General features: G+C 42.7%; 1 protein-coding gene across 1 annotated transcript in view; it reads left to right on the forward strand.

Moving 5' to 3' along the window:
* Positions 1–2,054: 2,054 nt before the first annotated feature.
* The window catches only part of zbtb37 (zinc finger and BTB domain containing 37), a 43,851-nt gene continuing 27,154 nt past the window's right edge, over positions 2,055–18,751 (forward strand). Inside the window, exons 1-3 of the mRNA XM_062452502.1 lie at positions 2,055–2,556; positions 4,217–5,240; positions 7,855–7,954. Coding sequence (XP_062308486.1) covers positions 4,228–5,240; positions 7,855–7,954 — 1,113 coding nt within the window. The 5' untranslated portion in view covers positions 2,055–2,556; positions 4,217–4,227. The remainder of the gene's footprint in view (positions 2,557–4,216; positions 5,241–7,854; positions 7,955–18,751) is intronic.

Genomic DNA, 18,751 nt, shown 5'->3' on the forward strand with positions numbered 1-18,751 from the left:
AAACCCTACAACAAAAATGTATATGTGAGGAATGTTTATTTTAACGATTGAAAACAGATAACGCTACATCATAGACCACTGTAGTATGTGTTGCCCGGGCAACACAGGCTAATGTCATGATGCTAATACTTCAGTGAAATAGTAGACTACTGTTTCCGAAAGTAGATGTACTTCCTTAATAATATCAGCTTATACTGTACATTACACATGACAATTGTGTGTCATATCACAGTAAAGTGAGTAAATAGTTATCACCCTGGCCTCTTTGCTTGTGGCGTTTCTGCAGCTGCCTTGCAGTAAAGCTATATTTAGCCTAGCTATCCCCCAAGTTAACAGATGCGAAACGAATGTTCTGCCAAAGGTAGTCACGCGTGTTTTCGTGACGTTAGTGACGTAGTGACGTTAGTAACGTCAGTGACTGTGGCTAGCAAATTAGCCACCGTTAGCTTCACTTTTCGCCACAAAAACTTAACTTCAGCCTAAACCATGCAACGGAACGTAAATTCCAATAGAAGCAACTCAATCGCTACCAAGACGAAACTTTTGACACCTACTTTGTCTATGTAGGCCAAATATTGACTGAGTTTTAGGGGGGCAAAAAGAATAATAATAATAATAATAATATATATGTGAGAGAACAAAGGTTGTGCCCTTGCCGAAGGCAAAGCACACCCAATAATATACATGTGAGAGGAACAAAGGTTGTGCCCTTGCCGAAGGCAAAGCACACCCAATGAATGAAAAAAAAGTATATTATCCGAAATATTTTTGACCAAGACTTTTTTTACGGATGCAAATCTTTTTCTGCAGATGCAAAACTTTTTCTGCGGATGCAAAATATTATTGACCCTAATTTGACTCCATATTGCCACTTCGCACATTGAATTTCCATTTGAAAAATGCATTCCCATTTGAATAAAGAGTCGAAAAAACCTTGGCCGGGTTTCCCAGGTTCGTTAAGAAGCGCTTAACGCTAAGAGCTTCTTAAGAGCGTTCTAAACGCTCTTAGAACGCTCCTGAGAAGCGCTTAGCGTTAAGCGCTTCTTAACGAATCTGGGAAACCCGGCCCTTGTCAATATTAAATGCTATGTAATAAGCGGTCATTCAAAATTGTATTCAAAATAATACAAACTGAATTTCGGATTGCATTGTCACTTTGCACATTGAATTGCCATTTGAAAAATGCATTTCCATTTGAATAGAGTTTAATAAACTTCCAAACATAACGTCCAGGTTTACCTTTTCCAACATAAACTCGAGTAGGCGTAAGTGAAACTGGCCACGAACACGTCCTTAAAATCATTTCCGGTTTTGTAAATTCACCTTCAGAATAAGAGCATAGCCTGAGACGTGCCAAGAAGTGTGAATTTTTGTGGCACAATTTAGTCCATGTTCTGATTTAACAAGCTATCAGGGTAAGTTAGTACAGTTAAGTACAACTTAGTTAAAATAAGTACAGTACTAATGATAAAAAAGTACTCATCAGTAAAAACAAAGGCTACTGTAAAACCCTATTTTGGATTCAAATGACCAGAACAAGCCGGGTGCCAAAAAGCGAATGCAATACCATCAAACTCCATTTGGGCCTTTCTGGCCTCAAACTGAAGAGCTAGGTGAGGCTTGTTTTACACATAGCCTCCATTAATGTGGAGTAAAAAGACATCCATCCACAACTGAAGAACTAAGTGTGACAAAAAGTCTTGAACCTCTTCTCAAAAGTTAAATCAAGGCTGCAATTTCATTTTAATCTTAATCTTAATATGTATATGTTGGCAGTATTGAACTGCAGTATTGACCTGACCATTTTACCTTCTTGGGAAGACTAGTTTGAACAACCTCACACACTCACAGTTGACCATGTTAGCTAGCCTATATTTAATTTAAATGGTCAGCTTTTTCTTTGGTTTCATATGATTCAATAAGGGCACTAACGAGTATTTGGGGGGACGTTCCATTTGATATTCAAACAATAAAAGTTGTTTGAATCGCTACCTTTATTTAGAAAAAATAAATTAAGCAATCAACCGGAAATGAGATTCCTTATTCAGGCTCGCTTCATCCAGCTCGCTTGACGTCTCATGAAAAAGGAAAATGAAAGCGGAGATGGAATTCACCGATTACAAACATTGGAAATAAGTTAACATACACACCGACACCACAAATGTAACACCATCGCAGCTATTTACTGACGACTCGCCATGAATTAGAAGCTGTAGACTACGCTATGATCTCATTCTCCATGCTTTCAATTGCATGCCATGTTGAACTAGCCACCTCCCTGTCGCAAGCAACGCCGGGGTCTATTCAACTAGGCTTCATCTCATCACCGTACTGCAGTACGTTGCAGTGACCGAGAGGAGAACCACGTTTCGGCTGCAGAATTTGAGTGCCATCGCGGAGCGGATAGCATCTGTTAACACAATAAATCGCTTTCTATTTACTATGGAATGTATACTATGATTGCCATGGTTATGGTTACTGACATTGATAGGCTAGCTAAACTAGCTGACTCAGTTTCAGTGCGTGTCTAGTGTATCGCAACTGCATTCCACTAAGGTAAGGAGAAAAGTTTTGAACTCTAAGTAAGCACAGTTGGTTAGATTTAGTTCAAAGTATATAATCAATTTTGTATATTGTGGTTATTGGTTTGTAGTCTATAATACGGTTCTGATCAGTTTGTTCAACCTTTAAGGAAAGGTTACAAATTCTGTTTTATCTAGCCTATGACTAGAGTTGTGGGGTGAACATTTTAATCATGGATGAGAAATTAAAGTTATGATAACTTAGAATAACCTCACAGTAATATCTAGTAGGCAACCCCCCCTTCTCTTAAGGGACAAGTGAACCCAAAACATGCCTGGAAATTTCCTTCCACAACCTAACAGGACCCCTCAGGGTCAAGCATCTAGGCCTAGGTGAGGAATGTCTCATCTGACCATATCATGTTTTTTCCCCATAGGCTATCCCTGTAACATTGCCTATGGGTTTTAGACCAATCTCTATATGAGAGTTGCTCTTCTGTTTTTCCTTACCATACTGCAAAAGCATTACGGTCATAAACCGGTTTCACTGATGTCACTATAGTCACTGTTCCTATTGAAACGCTAGCCAGTTGAGCAATGAGAAAGGTTTCTGCCCTCCATCTGTGCTCCTTTCCCCCCCTTTAATTTGAAACCAGTCTGTCACCCATCTGATAAACGACAGCATACCCTAGTCTTAAAAATGAAAAAAATAAAGAAAAAGATTTGTCACTTATGTTCCACGCTAAACTAAAAAGTTCTAAAGCTAAAAGTTCTGAAACGTTATTTCGGTCGATTATTCCTCCCCTTCACTAATACCAATTTGTATTGTATTTTATATAGTTGGAAAGCCTGATTAGTCACCTTTACAACAAGGTACAACTTTTAAGGATTGTGCATTTGTGGAATGAGCAACACAGCTAACCGTGTGGGTAGCGGCCCAAAGAAATGTGCCAAAATCCCCTGCAATATTCTTCTGTTGGTATTCACTCTCGTTTTGAGCTTCAAGTGGGATCAGCTTGGGCGTGCTGTACGTGCCAGAGTGACCAACGCAAACATGTTGGCTGACTTGCGACAAATCCTGGTTGAGGAATGGGATGCCATCCCACAGCAGTGTGTGACCAGGCTGGTGACCAGCATGAGGAGGTGCCAAGCTGTTGTGGCTGCGTATGGATCTTCCACACGCTACTGAGGTCCCTGACAGTGTAAAATGAATAAAGTGTAAAAATGGCCAATATGTGTTGTTTTTTTCTTATTACTGTGGGAGAGTGCAATCATCCAATCCACCAAGCAACTCAAAACGAGAGTGAATACCAACAGAAGAATATTGCTGGGGATTTTGGCACATTTTTTGGTCCGCTACCCACACGGTTAACTGTGTTGCTCATTCCACGAATGCACGATCCTTAAAAGTTGTACCTCGTTGTAAAGGTGACTAATCAGGCTTTCTAACTATATAAAATACAATACCAATTGGTATTAGTGAAGGGGAGGAATAATCGACCGAAATAACGTTTCAGAACTTTTTTTGAGGAGTTTATATTGCAAAACGGTCACAAGACCCAAGGTCAGTCCAAAACAACCAATTACATCTGCCTTTTTGTTCACTCACACAGTTTCCAGTTAGGCGCAAAATATTTTAAGTATAACGTTTGTAGTACAACATTTATTTTCCCCTTCTTTCTCCTATCTTTCAGGAACCAAGAGAATGGATCGAGCAGGCAGTATTCAACTGGACATCCCTGATTTCAGCAATTCGGTTTTATCCCATCTCAACCAGTTGCGTATGCAGGGACGCCTATGTGATATTGTGGTTAACGTGCAAGGCCAGAACTTCCGAGCTCACAAAGTTGTTCTGGCTGCGAGTTCACCTTACTTCAGAGACCACATGTCACTCAGTCAGATGAGCACTGTCTCCCTGTCAGTCATCCGCAACCCTACTGTGTTCGAACAGTTACTCTCCTTCTGCTACACTGGGAGGCTGTGCCTACAGCTTGCAGACATTATCAGCTACCTGACAGCTGCCAGCTTTCTCCAGATGCAGCACATCATTGACCACTGTACACAGATCCTGGAAGGCATACACCTGAAGATCAGCCTCTCAGATGTAGAAGAAGAGCTTGGTGTTGAAGCGGTGGCACAGTGCCACAAGGGTTCAAGTAAGACCCTGTTGTCTGTGAAAGGAGGAGGACTCGATGGGGGTATGTCAGGGGACTCCATCTCCCTGAGACCAAACCACACCAACCCTAGGGTCCTTGGCCAGCGCAGTGGTAGCTCTGAAGTCGGAATCGATATGTCTGAGGTTGGGAGCCCAGCAGGGGAGTCCATGAGCCCCCAGATGGTAGAGCATAGTGGGCTGGGTCCTGAGGGGCTGGCAGTTGAGGCAGTAACCAGCAGGCTGGGAAAGGAGCCTATACTACGCATTAACCGGGCAGGACAGTGGTACGTGGAAACAGGGATAGAGTCAGAGAGGGGGGGCAGTGGAGAGGAGGGGGAGGGAATGCATGTCCGGGTGGGAGTGGTGGATGGGCGGAGGATAAAGACAGAGAGGATGGAGGAGTGGATGGGGTCTGAACCACAGGAAGAAGGCAGTGGGGCAGAGGAGGCACCAGCTCTAATTGATACTTCAAGATGCAGCTCTATGGTACAAGAGGGGTTTGTCTCCAGAGCCATAGCTGCCAAGAGCTCTCTGCCTTCAAGTAGCTTCAGTGAGACGGAAAGGTTGGTGACAATATTAAAGCAGCAGGCACTACATGCACAATCCAGACTGAGGCTGAATCCCAATACACTGTCTTACCCCTACCCCTTAACCCTAGCCCTTAGTTTACCCCTAGCCCTTATGTCTCGAAACTGACGGGTAAGGGCTAAATAGACCTATGAAATGTCTCCAAAGCAAGTAGTGTTATGCACTGATATCAAACAAAATTAGTTTGAAATTCGCTGCTAATGGAGTTTAAAACTGTAGACATGCATAGAGTCCATTCAAGACTAATCAGAGAAATGCGGGACCGTTGTGCAAATCAGCAATGTAACGTTAGTGCAGCAAACTAGCGATTTAAAAAAAACGATTCAATCAAGAACATGGTTGCAAATACATATGTACAGGACTGTCATAATTTTTTAATCAATTATTTATGCCGAAAATATAACATTTATGGGACTCACTGGATGATCGGTCCGCCATTGTTGCAAGTAGTGCAGTATTCACATACCCCTAGGTTTCAAGTAAGCTCCCGAGCTTACTTGGTTTTAAGGGGTGTATACCTCTTCGTCTTAGCCCTACCCCTAGCTCAAAAAGAGTATTGGGACACCACTTACTCTCACGGGAACGCGCAAAACTAAGGGCTAGGGGTAAGGGGTAGGGGTAAGACAGAGTATTGGGATTCGGCCTGAGTCTGACTTCTTTGTTTGAAAAAGTTAAAGTAACCCAGGTTTGGCATAATAAATGTACTGTCTTGAATGATGATTGAACAGATATGCAGTATTTGTGTTTAAGATGGGTACAATTTAACTATGTAATCTGATCTACCCTTGTTGGACAAGAGGAATTTCTATGCTTTGCTCACTTCTGCCGTTTTTGTCAAACCAGCATATAATGTGTGGATAAAACAATGACTACGTAAACTTACATGCACAAAATATTCTGGTTTTTTTTGCCCTTATTCCAAAAACAGACAATATTCCTCCTCATTTGTTAACATGGCTAATAAAAAAGAATGTTCATGTTTACATGCAGCCTTGCATACTCCGATTAACTACTTGGTTTGTGTACAACGCACAGAGTTTGCAGTGTGTTGCAAACTACTGTAAACCCCACAGTTGAGGCGCATTGTCCGAACACACTGTATACCGTATTTTTCGGAATAAAACCGCGGCTTGTACCCCGATTTTACAGTTTTGTTGTGGTTGTACGGCTTATATTTCGAAACGGCTTATATTTCGAAGCGGCGTATAGCCCGGTTTTAGAACAAAAAGAGTGGCTTCCCCAGATCTCTAAAGACCGTGCAGCTAATTTAATGCTCTACACTGTAGTGATGGGCATTCTGGCTCTTTTTCGTGAGCCGGCTCGTATGGCTCAGCTCACTAAAAAGAGACGGCTCTTTTGGCTCCCGAACGGCTCTTTAAAAAATACATGTTTTAACAATGAATTTGACTATGATAGATGTGAAAACAATTTGAATTAAATTATGAAATGAAATCATACTCGACCGTAACCACATATCTTTAAAAATGCATTGATTTTTCATGGCTCTCCTCCAAGTTTTGACTACTCTCTGACTGTGTGTGAGTTGGCTCGGCCCTCCCTCATGCAGGATTGACAGGAACAGAATGTGAGGATGATCGTGTGCGCTTTTAAGCCTACAAGTATTTTTTTGTTGTTCTTTGAATTAGTCAATTATTTTAAATACAATTAAAATTCATTATTTCATAATCATTTAGTTTTTATAGGCTGTATTAATCTATTATAAATAGAGTCGGCTCTTCAGATATGCGAGCCAGCTCCCGACGTTCACCTTCAAGAGCCGGCTCTTAGAGCCGGATCGTTCGCGAACGACCCATCACTACTACACTGGAACAGGGGCTTATTCAGAGGAATTGAAAGAGGAATTATTTACTGTGTCGTCTCAGTTACAAAATCAGGGCTTGGAAATACAGTGACTTGCTAAAGTAGGCAAATGGCTAGTAGAACATAACATTTCATAATAATTTCAGTAAATCAAACAGCTGCAAGACCCAGTGAAATGTTATATACAGCTAGCAAACCAACGTTAGCTAGTATCGCTAACGACATTGGCTAATTCAACTTCGGTAGGCTATCCTCAGGATTTGCAAGAAACTTATACTAGGCTACATCTAAAATAATTTTGCAGACATAACAATGGATTTTGCCACGCATGGACATACTATCCACAACCGAAGTGTTACGGCATGCTGTAAAATCGCCTATAGCCTACTCGTGCATTGCTTGGTATCATTCTTCCCATATCAAGTGCGGCATATATTTCAGTGCGGGTTAAAATACGATTTACAAACACAAAGCTCCCATTCTGGTGGGGTGCGGGTTATAGAAAATGCGGCTTGTTTTCCGAAAAATACGGTACATGTCCAAAAAATGCTCATAAAACCCGAATAATATTGGCATATCCCACATGTCTTAGTCATAAAATGCTACATTCGGAAAATTACTTAGCTAATTCATAATATCCTAACTGAATATGCTGTTTACATGACCGTATCAAATTCAAAATATTGTCATATGCGGAATAATACTGGAATATTAGTGTGCATGTAAACATACTCAATGTAGTAGTTTAAGGATATCGTTCCCTACCAGGTTTAGCCCTACTGGTAGTGTGGTGGTCATGGCAGACAGACAGAGAGCCAAGAGTGAGTCTCCCAGCCGAGTGGACGACCAGCACCACTCCACCTTACAGGTAGCCACCATCTTCTTTTTGAAATACTTTCAGATGTTTGGAATTTACTTTAATGTGAAGGTAATGATTTGGTACACTATTGATCTATTTATCTACTGCCTGTGTGGCTGAGGCAGTAGGCCTATGTCACAGCCAGGGGCGGAGCTCAGTGGGGGCGGAGCTTCATCATGGGGCCCTCTGCTACCAAGTCATTTTAAAATTAAAACCGTAAAAAATAAAAAATAAATATCTGATGAATGCATATGTTATAATGTGTCACTCGTTCAGCCAAGTAAGCCTATATGTCAAATAAGACACAAAGACATTTGTTGACAAATTTGTATTGACGAACAAAGAAAACAGTTTGCCAGTCAAATAAAATATTTTCAACACCACGGACAGCAACAGCTGATTGACAGCGATGGTGCTGAACAGGCCAAGTGCGCTCAATCAGTGCCACAGTATTTCTTACAATTTTGTTGTCTGCTTAACGATCCTCCAGAACAAATAAATCTAACAAAACTATACACATATCCCTTATTAAATCTTCATCCTCCTCCTTCATGGTGGAAAATTTGCCAACCACTTTGTCCTTGTCAATAGGTATGTCCCGCTCCACACACAGGAAGGTGAGATTTGACAGTCTGGCATCATCCATGCACGAACGCAAGTAGGCTATGTCTTAATGAGACGTAGACGGCTGAAACTTCGTTCGGCACTGAATGTAGCGTTTTGTTGCCTGGCAATTGTTATTGTTGTGCTGGTTTACCATAGCCATGAGTTAAGTGACTGTTACGTAACTTACGTTTGATAAAAAGAGCTGGATTAACGGAATGTGGTAGCGCGAGATCAGAAGCCGTAGTTAGCTTCTTTCAGCTAATTATCTGCATTGTGTCACTAAGCGAGGGCCCCTTTCTCGTAACGTGACGCAAGATCGGCGGCGTTTGGGGGCCCCCTGACTGGCACGGGGCCCTGGGGCGGCCGCACCCACGCTATCTCCGCTACTGGTCACAGCGCTTACATAACCTTTTCATCATTTCATCACCTAAATTGCAAATGTCATGTAGCTATCATTTTCCAAAAGATTTTTGGCCACATTATGCGCTATGTTGTGCTGATGACTGATTTTAAATATAATTATATAATGGCAAACCAGAGACCTTATTAGAAAACCATTTATTTTCTTTCTTCACGGAATATCAGCAAGTAACTCTGGGACAATATGTAATACTTTGTTGGCTGAATGACAGTAAGTCATCAAGTGTCTGAAGTAGCGAATCTGCATCATACACCTATGATTGGTGTTTGCTGTAGGTATGGATCACGTAAGTGCTTGTTTCTGCTGACATTTCCGATTGAACTCTAAGGAAATCAGCAAGCAGGAAAGCGATCCCTACCTACCACAAATCTTGGTAGCAGTAATGATCTATAAAGTATTAGTATTCCATAGCTAAGTACTCCCCGTTTTAATAAAAGAGTTCACTGAATTCACATAGAGACAGTGTTTGTATCTTCTTGGAGGACAATGTTTGCTGTCTGCTTTGTTGGTCTAAAAATGGCAGTAATTGCAGTGTTTCCCACGGAATTAGATTCTATTTGTGGTGGTAAGCAGGGGCGGAGCCAGACGTTGTACACATTAGGGGCTTAGCCAAAACTAGGTGATTGAATGCAACTAAGTGATTGAATGCAAGAGACTGCAAGGGCTCAAAATGCTATAACTTGGAATGGGACTTTGCTGCATTATCGGCAAAATAGTGATGTTGTTAGATCAAATCTGATGAAAGCATATTTGGAATTGATTATCAAAGGACAACCTACAGACAGTCCAGTGAGCTTTGTGTTTAAACTTACATGTTAACTTTTATTTTTAACTGTTTACGTCAGGGTTGGTTTCTCCTTCCATGCATGCTTGTTTGTTTACCGTTCTTCTTGTTTAATGAGGCGGGTTTTTCCTGGATTTTTTTCTTGCTTCCGGGCTTCCCCTGGTAATAGTAAGTAAGTAAGACTTTATTTATATAGCACATTTCATACAAGAATTGTAGCTCAAGGTGCTTTACATAAAATCAATAAAAACAATAATACAAGTGATAAAAGTAATAATTAAAATAGCAAATTATAAAAACAATAATATAACTAATAAAAGTAGTAAAACCCTTCTGAGATAAAATTACTTAAATGCTTCGGTAAAAAGGTAGGTTTTAAGCTGTCTTTTAAAAATGTCTAGCGTATTTGCTTCCCTAATATTTATGGGTAATTTGTTCCATAGTTTTGGGGCGTAATTGACAAAGGCCGAATCACCAATCTTCTTATGACTGCTTCTGGTGACCTCTAATAGGCCTGCATTTGATGATCGCAGTGTTCTAGCTGGTGTGTAGTTTATAAGGGAGTTAGCAATGTAGCTAGCTCCTTGTCCGTATAGAGCTTTGTATGTGAGGAAAAGGACCTTAAAGTCAATTCTGAAGGTAACGGGGAGCCAGTGTAAAGTAGCTAGAACAGGACTAATGTGTTCTCTCCTTTTAGTTTTGGTTAATAATCTAGCTGCAGAATTTTGAATGAGCTGTAGTCTTTCAGTGTTTTTTTTGGGAAGACCAGTGAAAAGTGCGTTACAGTAGTCCAGCCGGCTGGATATAAAAGCATGAATTAACTTCTCTGCATCATTTTGGTTTATGAATGGTCGTACCTTTGCTATATTCCTCAGGTGAAAGAAAGCTGTTTTGGTCACTTTATTAATGTGAGAGTTGAAATTCAAATCTGAGTCCAGGATTACATCGAGACTCGTCACCTCTGGTTTAAGACAGGGGGTTAAGCCTCCTAGATTCTTAGTACTCTTTTGGATTTGGGGCCACATAGTAGGACTTCGGTTTTGTCTTCATTTAATTTAAGAAAGTTATCTTTCATCCATTTGTTTATTGCCAACAGGCAGTTGGTAATGGAATTGATGGCCGTTGCATCGTTGGGTTCAGTGGATATATATAGTTGTGTGTCATCCGCATAGCTATGGAAATCTATGTTATGTTCTCTGATTATGTCGCCGAGTGGTAACATATAAAGAGAAAAAAGTAATGGACCTAAGCAGCTTCCTTGAGCAACCCCGTAGCAGTTCTCATGTTTCTTGGACCTATGGTCACCTAAACTAACATAAAACTTCCTTCCTGTGATATATGATTTCATCCAGTTCAATACACTATCCGTGAACCCAATAAGCCTAATAATACTCGTGTTTCACGTCACAACACTGTAATTTGTGGATAATTCCCTTAGCTAAAGTCTGCAAAAATGCGGACTAACAAAACGGGTGCATAAACGGCTCCAAATGTCTGCAAAAGAGCCCTCGCGCACTTGACGATTTGACTGTGGGACAGCCCTAAGCCCTCACAGACTTAGTGAGAACGCGCCTCAAAGTCCGTGAGTCTGTGAGGGTGGATGCTGGGATTGGGCCTTACCGTTCATTAACTCCAGATTGATTCTCCGGCTGAGGGAAAAAGCTGTTCGTCCTGCGCATTGATTCAGAGCGTGCACGGAGAGAGGGGGCTATTCACAGAGGGGTCTGAGAGAGAGAGGGATAATGTGAGCAGGGCTGAGCAAGGGGCTGAGCAAATCAATGCGCTTTTTTGTATTTTTTTGCAGGGGTTCGGCCTACCAGCCGCTAAGTTTTTATTGAAGTCAATGCAGATTCAGAATCAGAAAGCGTTTTAATCGCCATGAAATTTTGCACAGACAAGGAATACTAACTAAAACTAAGGGGACAGGTATGTTGAATAAAATAAATATAAAGTATAAAATAGCTATAATGTACAATATAAAAAAATACAAATAGGGTGCTTAGTGCAAAATGACATGGGTGCAATAATGGCAATGGTTTAAAGTCTGTGGTTTAAGTCTGTGTGAACCCGTGTCCTTGTTGAAGAGGCCAGTGGCAGATGGAAAGAAACTGTTCTTGTGGCGTGAAGTTTTGGTCCTGATGGACCGCAGCCTTCTGCCGGAGGGGAGTGTCTGAAACAGAGTGTCCAGGGTGGGAGGAGTCGGCCACAATCTTCCTCGCTCATATAAGCTTCCCACCTGTAATCAGACTCGTCCCCACCAGAGATGAGCCCAATGAGGGTGGTGTGGAGTTTGACAGACGGATGACTGGAGGTGCAGCTGTTGGTGTACAGGGAGAAGAGCAGAGGAGAAAGGACGCAGCCCTGAGGAGATCCAGTGATGATGGACCAGGAGTCAGAGACTTGTGTTCCCAGCTTAACGCACTGCTTCCTGTCAGACAGGAAGTCTGTGATCCACCTGCAGGTGGAATCGGGCACATTCAGCTGGGAGAGCTTGTCCTGAAGCAGGGCGGGGATGATGGTGTTGAAGGCAGAGCTGAAGTCCACAAACAGGATCCTGGCGTAGGATGCTTGGGAGTCCAGGTGCTGTAGGGTGAAGTGGAGGGCCATGTTAACTGCGTCGTCCACAGACCTGTTGGCTCTGTAGGCAAACTGCAGGGGGTCCAGTAGAGGGTCTGTGATAGATTTGAGGTCGCTCGAAAGACTTCATAACTACAGAGGTCAGGGCGACGGGTCTGTAGTCATTATGTCCTGTTGGCCTTGGCTTTTTGGGCACAGGGATGATGGTGGAAGACTTGAGACAGGCTGGCACATGGCATGTCTCCAGGGAGGTGTTGAAGATGGTGGTGAACACCGGAGACAGCTGGTCAGTGCAGTGCTTGAGGGTGTCAGAGGAGACAGTGTCTGGCCCAGCTGCTTTGCATGGGTTCTGCCTCCTGAAAAGTCTGTTAACTTCACCCTCCTGAATGGAGAGTCTCACTGTGTTGATAGGGGGGGAGGGAAGGGATAGTTCAGGACAGTCAAATTGTCAAATCTACAGTAGAACTCATTCACGTCGTCGGCCAGGCGAGAGTGGTTAGTGGAGTGGGGGGCTCTGGGCTCTGTCTCTCTGAGTACAGTTGTTTAGCCTCTCTCACCGCCTTGCTAAACCTGTACTTTGACTCCTTGAATCTGTCTCTGTCCCCACTCCTAAACGCGGCCTCTTTGTCCAGTCTCAGTCTTCTGAGTTTAGCTGCAAACCAGGGTTTGTCGTTGTTGAAGCTCACCCTGGTGCGTGTTGGTATGCAGCAGTCCTTACAGAAGCTGATGTATGATGTCACAACCTCCGTGAGCTCATCCAGACCATTGGTAGCAGTCGGGAACATATCAGTCATGTCAGTACAGTCCAAGCACGCCCGCAGATCCTCCATAGCCTCGCTGGTCCACAGTTTCGATGTCCTCACAGCACTTACAGTGCTTTAGCTTCTGCCTGTATGCAGGAATCAGGTGGTCCATGGCGTGGTCCACCTGGTGGACCATGGAGTGTCCCAGTGCTGCTTGGGGACCGTATGGTAGGCTTTACTGATTGTAGAGTAGCAGTGATCAAAAAGTGTTCCCTTCTCTGGTTGGGCATTTAATGAATTGTCTATATTTGGGGAGTTCTTGGGTGAGATTGCCTTTGTTAAAGTCGCCTTGTACAATAACCAAGGAATCCGGATTAGCATGCTCCACACTCCTTTTCTTTTAATAACAGTCTGTATACATTGCATCCGGAAAGTATTCACAGCGCTTCACTTTTTCCAAAATGGATTAAATAAAACAAATTATGGATTAAACAAATGGATTAAATGGGAAAAAAGAAAATCCTCATAATTATACACACAATTACCCATAATGATAACATGAAAACCTTTTTTTTTTAATGAATAAATTAATTAATTAAAAAACGATCATGTACCAACGTAACGGCTGGGATGGGAATAAGCACCTCTAAATCTGAGGCCATGGTTATTGACCGGAAAAGGGTGGAGTGCAATCTCCGTGTCGGGGAGGAGATCTTGACCCAAGCGGAGGAGTTCAAGTATCTCGGGGTCTTGTTCACGAGTGAGGGAAGAATGGAGCGCGAGATCGACAGGCGGATCGGTGCGGCGTCCGCAGTGATGCGGGCTCTGCATCGGTCCGTCGTGGTGAAGAAGGAGCTGAGTCAAAAGGCGAAGCTCTCTATTTACCAGTCGATCTACGTTCTTACCCTCACCTATGGTCACGAACTGTGGGTAGTGACCGAAAGAACGAGATCGCGGATGCAAGCGGACAAAATGAGTTTTCTCCGCAGGGTGTCCGGGCTCTCCCTTAGAGATAGGGTGAGAAGCTCGGTCATCCGGGAGGGGCTCAGAGTAGAACCGCTGCTCCTCCGCGTTGAGAGGAGCCAGTTGAGGTGGCTCGGGCATCTGATCAAGATGCCTCCTGGACGCCTCCCTGGTGAGGTGTTCTGGGCGCCTCCGACTGGGAAGAGGCCCCGGGGAAGACCCAGGACACGCTGGAGGGACTGTCTCTCGGCTGGCCTGGGAACGCCTCGGGGTCCCCCAGGAAGAGCTGGTGGAAGTGGCCGGGGAGAGGGAAGTCTGGGCCTCCCTGCTTAGGTTGCTGCCCCCGCGACCCGACCCCCGGACAAGCGGCAGATGACGACGACGAGAACATTATTCTGAAATTGTTCCACAATTTGTAGATGCAGTTTTTTGGATATTGGTAAACCTCTGCCCATCTTTACACATCTGAGAGACTCACCCGATCTAAGATACTTTTTTTTAATCATGTTAATGACCTGTTTGCAATTAACCTAGTTAGTTGCAAAATGTTCCTCCAGCTTTTTTTTCCCATAACACTTACTTTTTCCAGACTATTATTGCCCCTGTCCCAAAATTGAGAGGTGTTTATGAGTTTTGAAAATCATTGCATTTTGTTTTTATTGTACACAGTGTCCAAACCTTTTTGGAATTGGGGTTTTAAATCTGGACCGTCCACATTTCATCCTGTCCTTGTTACAGCGAGCTGGCCTTTGTATTTGAAGACCTGTACACCTTTGTATGAAATCTTACGTTTTTTGACCATTTCAAGCATTGTAGAGCTTTCGTTCCTCAAAGCAATGATTGACAAGTTTCGAGAGACAGTTTATTTTTGTTAGCAATTTTTTACCTAAAATTGACCTTAAGACAAAACGTCTATTGCATACTGTGGTAACTCTGACACAGACAATGTTAAGTTTAATTTAACACTTGAAATGTCAAGACTGTTTTACCTACTAGAAGTGCGGTTATGGGTGAAATGACCCCTGAGTCTTCAGGGGTCATTTAGAGACAGGGATGTTGTTATTGACACATAATGGTCACTAGATGGTACTAGTAGGAAAGACATGGTCGGAAAATGAATGTGCCTTTGGCAAAACATGTAATGTTCTTCATTTATTCTCCGGTTGATGGTATTCTTATTCTTATTTATCTTCTCCTTGTGCCCCAACATCTCAAAAGGTCCCTGATCAGAAATGTTCTAATTTTGCACATTTATACTACAGGCCACTTGAGATCGAATCTCCATTCAGACAGTTGTTGCCAAGCATAAATTAATTTTGCTCTCTTGTTGTCCAACTCTTGACCTTCTACAATGTAAATTTTTATAATAGTTTGCCATTTTGAGGAGGAACACGCATCGCTGCTTGCAGCTATATTTCAGAAATGCTATTGTCAGCTATTTTATTGAGTTGGCATAATGTTAGGCAGGAATTAGAATAGGGGGACTTTGATTGTGAAGGAGGTAGTAATGTGTGAAGGAGGTAGTAATGACACAAAGTGTCCGGCCGACTCGAGGAGTCACGGAGCCCGGTAGTTTGTCTGTGTCTCTAATTATTTTAAATTACACTATTGTGAATCCAATGATCCTAACAGCCCCCGCCAATACTGTCATCTCCTTTTATTAGGCCTACCTTATCATATTCATAAATGGTTTAGACTACCATTTGCTAAATAGTTGCAAATTATCAAAGTCATATAATATGATTCCATTCGCTCATGTGTGAATATGCAAAATGCATTTATTTGTTATGTTTATCCGCTTTACAAAACATATTAGCGTTTTACAATTACAATTGTTGTTCCTGCTATGTCATGACAAGAATTGCCCTTACCAGTCAACACACAAACACCAATGTGAAGCTAAAGCACTTCATATAATTCACTTACATTTTTGTCATAATTTTGCACATAATTATAGACTAATTATAGACTATAAACTATAGCATATTTTGCAAGACATATCTTATTTAGGCTATAAAACCTTTGTCTGAATGACAGAGTTGTGCAAGGAAACCTTTGCAACATCTGCTGATATTGCAGGTGATTTACAGCCTTGAAAGGCAGGGGAAAGAATTGCTGAATGCGCAATTAAACCAAAACATCAATCAAATCAAAACTTGATTTGATTAAACAATACTTTTTTTCTAACTTAAAGCTGGGTTAGGCAAGTTTTGCGAAGCTAGCTGTTTTAGTGTCTGTTTGACATGATTCAAACCAAAATATCCCACCCCCCCCCTTCAAAGTGACTCCCACAAAACTACAGTAACGCACACTCTGTGCATTGGGCAGAGTGCGCGCAGGTAGGTAGGTAGACATATAGGTAGCCCGTCCTGCTCTAATGAATTTTATAGTACCAAATTAGCTATTTAGTATGATTATTCAAGGATAAGAGTGATGGCTTCTGGAAATGGGCCCGTCTCTCCTAGAAAGATCTGTATATGATTCATGATGACTGTAAAAATAATTGACAGAATAACAGCTCTGAAAAGTGAAGCCAAAACATCTCGATCGCTCCCTGGTGGCCGGCTGCAGTATAGGTCATAAATCTCGCCCCTTCCATGTTATCTGATGGGACATTTTTCAAAGATGGTTTCTGTCATTTTAGGTAGTTCTTATCACGCTGATCTCTGTTCAAGTGCACATTTTTCTGATCATTTTTCTTCATATATCTGATCTTAATTTGTTATTTGACTATGTAAAAAGGGGCTGGTAGGTGCTCTCGATTGGGTCGGGTGATGGGTGGGATCTCGATACTGCGGCTCCACCATCCGATCACTACTGCGCAGACTCTGGCTACAAAGGACATCACCAGCGCAAGATTTCAACACCCATATCCAGGATATTTTGGCTTAATTTTTGTACAGTGGGAAGAAGCGGAGATGCGTTGTTCATTCAGTCTATGTTCCAAACCTTTGCCCCGCAATGTACAGAAAACATTGCACAAATAGGTTGCACATTAAAACATTTTGGGACTATAAACTCTTACAATGAACTATTTTCTCACAATTATCTAATAGAAGTCTGGGTGGCATTTATATTATAAAATTGCCTGTGCCTGTGATGCAGTCAGTGATTCAAGATGTTGGTTCATGGATTTGGTAGCCTGACGTTGCCATACTCATAATTCTAGTCAGAATGTGAGTCTGATACTGCTCCATTGGGCTGTGATCAGGGCATGACATTGGCACCAGCCAAATGCGGGCAGAATTCGGCTGTGGCGGGTAAAGCAGTCAGTCTTACTAGCCACTTTGGTGGGTGGAATTCTATATATCTCTATATATTTTTTATTGTAGTCTTCTCAAAACACATCTAAAAATATAGCTGCAAGCAGCAATGTGGTGGCCAAGCAGGTCAGATAAACCAGAAGAAACTTCCGACAACTAGTGACTGCGGTGTACCTGGCTTCCTTTGCAGTGGCTTATCGTCTCGCTAAACAGAGAAATGACAAGCTTGTCAGCTTTGGCTGGATTTGAACCTCTGACGTTGACGTAGCCAGGACACCAATTTATCCTAGTGAGCTATTCTCAGTGCTGGAAATCAGATTTCAGTGACTGCGTAAAAATATAAGGAATTTTTCCTGTGGCAAGCGGTTGTCAGATTTGTCCCAAGTTTAAACAGCTGTAATTCAGTTATATTTTGACGTCAAGGTGATTGTGGTCTGAAGATAATCTGTCCCAAATTTGGTGAATATTTGAGATATTTTGTAGGAGGAGTATGACAAAAACGTTTTATTAAATCATTCAAAATGGCGGCATCAATTCGGCTGGTATCACAAGTTAACATGTGTCAGACATGGGATCGCCCCCCTAGAGGTTAGAGGACACATATCTACAAAGCACAATAAATAGTAGGGATCTGCGGGCGTGCTTGGACTGCACTGACTGGGACATGTTCACGACTGCTACCAATAGTCTGGATGAGCTCACAGAGGCTGTGACATCATACATCAGCTTCTGTGAGGACTGCTGTATACCAACACGCACCAGGGTAAGCTACAACAACGGCAAACCCTGGTTTACAGCTAAACTCAGAAGGTTGAGGTCAGAGAAAGAGGCCGCGTTTAGGAGTGGGGACAAAGACAGTTTCAAGGAGTCGAAGAACAGGTTTAGCAAGGCGGTGAGGGAGGCTTAACGACTGTACTCAGAGAGACTAAAACACCAATTCTCTGCAAACGACTCTGCTTCTGTCTGGAGAGGGCTCAGGCAGATTACCAACTACAAGCCCAGAGCCCCCCACTCCACTAACGACTCCCGCCTGGCCAACGACCTGAATGAGTTCTACTGCAGATTTGAAAGACAATTGGACAGTCCTGAACTACCCCTTCCCACCCAGGAGGCCTCCCACCCCCCCCCCCCTCTACAGTGACGACTCTCTCCATTCAGGAGGGTGAAGTTAACAGACTTTTCAAGAGGCAGAATCCCCGCAAAGCAGCTGGGCCGGACTCTGTCTCTCCAGCCACCCTCAAGCACTGCGCTGACCAGCTGTCTCCGGTGTTTACCTACATCTTTAACACCTCCCTTGAGACATGCCATGTGCCAGCCTGTCTCAAGTCCTCCACCATCATCCCTGTGCCCAAAAAGCCAAGGCCAACAGGACATAATGACTACAGACCCGTCGCCCTGACCTCTGTGGTAATGAAGTCTTTCGAGCGCCTGGTGCTGGCACACCTTAAA

Source organism: Osmerus eperlanus, chromosome 26, assembly GCF_963692335.1.
Source record: "Osmerus eperlanus chromosome 26, fOsmEpe2.1, whole genome shotgun sequence".
Taxonomy (NCBI): Eukaryota; Metazoa; Chordata; class Actinopteri; order Osmeriformes; family Osmeridae; genus Osmerus; species Osmerus eperlanus.